General features: G+C 37.7%; 1 protein-coding gene across 5 annotated transcripts; it reads right to left on the bottom strand.

The window, feature by feature from the left end:
• Window positions 1–258: 258 nt before the first annotated feature.
• On the bottom strand, window positions 259–4057 carry LOC117919291 (protein NETWORKED 3A-like). 5 transcript variants are annotated; one of them, XM_034836437.1, is made up of 4 exons: window positions 3954–4046; window positions 3589–3656; window positions 3314–3412; window positions 259–1258 (listed from the first exon to the last, which is right to left on the bottom strand). In XM_034836437.1, exons 2-4 carry the CDS (start codon window positions 3596–3598, stop codon window positions 501–503), a joined length of 867 nt encoding a protein of 288 aa, XP_034692328.1. In that variant the 5' UTR covers window positions 3599–3656; window positions 3954–4046; the 3' UTR covers window positions 259–500. The 5 variants fall into 5 exon arrangements, with proteins under 5 accessions (XP_034692328.1, XP_034692329.1, XP_034692330.1 ...); XM_034836438.1 differs by lacking the exon at window positions 3589–3656 and having other exon boundaries at window positions 3954–4057; XM_034836439.1 differs by lacking the exon at window positions 3589–3656 and having other exon boundaries at window positions 3314–3409; window positions 3954–4054.

Here is a 4057-nt window from a genome sequence, read left to right as displayed (position 1 = left end):
ACTTTCTCTTCATGGTTGTATACTTTTATTTCCAGTATATATATAATATGTAGTGTGATGTTAGGTGTCTGAGGTGTATGCCATTGTTCAGCTTGTGATAAGATAATGTTTCTGAATAAAAAATAAATAAGAGTTGTTGTTTTCACAACTTTTGGCTTTTAACTTATTCTTTCACATGTCTGCTTAAGTCTAGTTGCATTATCTGTATGCAAATACTTAGAACTTGAACAAAGAAAATTATGCAAAAAAAGAAAGAGATGAAGAGAAATGGCACTGTATTTGAATTGAACTACACAAGGAGTACTCACAATTACTAAATTTCAAACCACATAAGACTGGAATAACTGAACTGCACATCATCTAGAAATAATAACAACAATGAATGAGGAAAAGGCAAAAAGAATATGCTAGCCATTAATATTTGATTCTAAGGGTAATACCCATGTAGCCTCTGCGTATGAACTGTTCTACAGACTAGTTGGCTGGGAATGTAACACTGTCTAGAGTGCAACTACACTAGGCCGAGGGCCGATGAACAACTTCCCCAGAAATGATGCCTTTAGTTTGTTTAATTCAATGGGGCTCCATTTCTTGGGGGAGGTTTTCGTAGCAGATTTCCTCAGGCTGACATTCTCTTCCTTGAGCACTTGGACAGCTAAACTGAGTTGTCTTATTACCTCCCTCTTCTCTTCATCCTTCTGCATTAGTTGATCCTTTTGAATCTTGTTCTCTTCTTTGAGTCTCTCTATTTCTTCCCTCAACTTCATTACTTCAACATTGCTGATGCCGCTTGAAACTTCCTCCTCTTCCCCCAGTTCTTCGTCAACTTGGGTGTCATCCTCTTGCTCAGGATCATCAACTTCAGACTCACCAGACTCTTCAGAGTCAAAGGTTTCAGAGCCACTATCATACAATTTCCTCATGGGCAACTTTTCTTGTCGAAATTTGTTGAAGGAGAATGGAGACCCCATAATTGTAGTGAGTTTATCGCAGGACTGATCTATAGGGCTTGTTGGCTTCTCTGGTTGTTGATATTTGTTGGGTAAAAATGGGGAACTCAGTGTTGGTCCAAGCCGAGCTCCAGGGTCTGATCTAACTTGATCATATCGTTCTGCTAATGAGCGATGAGCACGATAGAAATCCTCAACCATGTTTATCAGCTCTGGTCGCTTCTTGTAATACATCTCAGCACGTCGACCAAAGGAATCCGCATCCTCCTCAATTATTTTCAGCATTGCCTTCGTTTTTTCATCCAGCTCTTTCATGGTAGGAAGGTAAAAGTAATCGGTGTCAGCAAATTCATCATAAAATTGCTAAGGGGAATGAATGCAGAAGTGAGGATGTCACAACATAAAGCTTGGAAAAGATACTAAATTTCTGAGATTTGGACAGCGCCAGATTTTAATTGTAAAGATTGCTAACATCAAATTCAGAGCATGAAACATGCAGTTCTTGTTATGGTGAAATTGATTTCCTTGATATTATGGCACATAACCACTCAGAGCAAAACTCATGATTAATAGCCCAATTAAAAGTAGTGTAGGGTCCTCCATACCACAAGTTTTCCCACCATAGAAGAAAAGCAAAAGGATATCAAAGAAATGGGCAAAACAACTGAAAAATAAGGATGAATCCATCAAAGGGGCCCATGTAGGTATTGGAATTTAAAACCTAGAAAAACTTTGTTGATCTTTAGTTCTCATAAAAGTAACTTTACTTTGTGCTTAAAAGGTTTTTCATGCTTAAGTAATACCGGGATTCCAAAGGGTCCAGTAACATCATTAGGCATTTAGGCAGAGCACTTATGGAGACATAAAAGCTGGGACATGACGAGTACTTCTGGAAATTATTCCTAGGCAAAAAAAGAAATATAAAAAATAGAAATTGTGAAGTCCTTGGTAGACCTCAAGAGTCTTCTACACTGAGGACCATTAAATCATTCTACTAGGCAGACCAATATCTCATTCCAGGCATCATCTCATCCATGAGTGGTCATCACCTCTCAGAACAATGCCACAAGGATAAGATGAGATTCATCTGTATATATGATTCCAAGGTCTACTCATTTCCCAAGCCCAATCCTCTCGAATACTGTTCTATCAGTTCATCATGTCTGTGGACCACCCCTCCATCATCTACTAGTATTGGTCAAGGTCATGTACAGTTTAAGCATTACTGAATGTTAACAACAGAAGACTTTGGGGGTAAGTTTAAAAACAAATAAAGACAGAAGATAGAAGTTTCCCATGGCCCCTAAAATAATTCTCAGGAATGTTTGAAGGGTTAAACTGAAGCTTCCCATACTATAAATTTTTTTGTGAATTTTAGAACCTCTAGAATTCAACTTTACTCACAAACACAAACCCCCATTTAACAAGAGAAAACTTTGGTAAGATTGAAAACTAAAAAGACAGAAGAAAGAAGTTTCCTGTGGCTACTGAAATGATTTTGAATAGACTACACTTTGTGTGTAAATTTTAGAGAACCTCTAAAATTCAACTTTGCAAATATATACACACAAGAACCCCAATTTAATGATTGAAATCAAACAAACAAGCATGAGTATTTTACCCAAAATTAAAATAAATAAATAAAAATAAAGATAAAAGCAAGCTCAATTTGAATTAGTTTTACTTTAAGCAACTATAATATCTAATCTAAAGGACAAGGTGCCAACAAACAACCTACATCACAACCCCACATAAAAGGCAAACAGTAATTGCTTTCTCACATCAATTCAACTATGAATTACTTGATGCTAAAAGCCAGAAACATCGTCCACCAACAGTCCCATTTATTCATTACATCGTGATTGAGATCCCTCTCTTGCCAAAAAGAAGTAATCTTTTTTAATCCACACATCCAATGTGCTCCAATCCCCCCCTAACCCCACAGTGTCCCCCCAACTTTTTATAGTATAATTGATAATCATGAATCTCAGCAAGCCAATTTTCATTGGGTTCATCATCTATGCCATGCCCCACCAAATGTAAATTTTCCTTGTCATTAATTATTCCCACATTATAAAATTTTGGCAGTATCTATATACTGTTTGATAAGGGGCAAATAGTAATCTGCCCCATAATGGTAAGTTGGCAACAGCCAGTCTATCCATGTCTGGTTCACTTGTGGGTCAATTTCACACTGAAATATAATATAGGAAACCAAACAAAATGATATGTTGCAAATATTCCAAATACTACAATGGCATAAATGAACGGAAAGCCATAAATCCCACAAACTATTTAAAAGTCAATTATTTTCTGAAATTTTAAAAAATTTCTGTTCATCCAAACAAGGAGTTTAGATATACCTGCAAGCGTAGATTGAAGCCATGGAGATCTTCTCGGGCTGTTGTGGCTGTCAAACCACCAACAGTGTGACTGCTTCTTTGTCCTCATCATCTCTGCTACTTTCACCATCAAAATTCAAAAAATAAAAACTGTTAAATTTTGAATTGACGGAATTAACCTCGTCAGGGCTTAAATTGGCCAGATGCGGAGGAGGAGGAGGCATTTTGGTAATTTTCCACCTTCCCTCTCTACAACCTCTTTCAAAAAATACAAAGGAAAAGGTAGGTGCATTTACTGTTTAACATCGCCCGATTTCAAATCTCAACGAAAAAGTGAAATGACTGAACTACCCTGGTTTCCTGTCTGACACGGATCGAACAAGAGAGGAGATTTTGGTCATTTCAACACAGGGTTCCGACCACCGGAGAGAAAGATGGCCGGATAAACGCAAAGCAGAATGGTCGGAACCGCAGTTTTTAGTACCAAAACGACACCGCTTTGAAACTTCTTCCTTTCATTTTGAAAGAAAGGACAAAAAATCTTCATTTCAAAGCGGAAAGCATTCAATTCGATTTTTCTTTCGAGAAACAAATGAAACGACTTCAAAATGCTAACCATTCAACACCATAAGCCATGAAAAGCAGTAGACAAACAGCTGACCTGAAGAAGAAGTCGCCGTCGCCGTCGTCGCCGCCGCCTCCTCTGTCTTCGTCGTTCTTACTTCTTCTCCACTAGAACCACTGCAAAGTGAATATACAGAGCTG

This window comes from Vitis riparia, chromosome 7, assembly GCF_004353265.1.
Source record: "Vitis riparia cultivar Riparia Gloire de Montpellier isolate 1030 chromosome 7, EGFV_Vit.rip_1.0, whole genome shotgun sequence".
In the NCBI taxonomy this organism is placed as follows: Eukaryota; Viridiplantae; Streptophyta; class Magnoliopsida; order Vitales; family Vitaceae; genus Vitis; species Vitis riparia.
The sequence above is the reverse complement of the archived record's forward strand: the minus strand, read 5'-3'. Positions and strand labels throughout refer to the sequence as shown.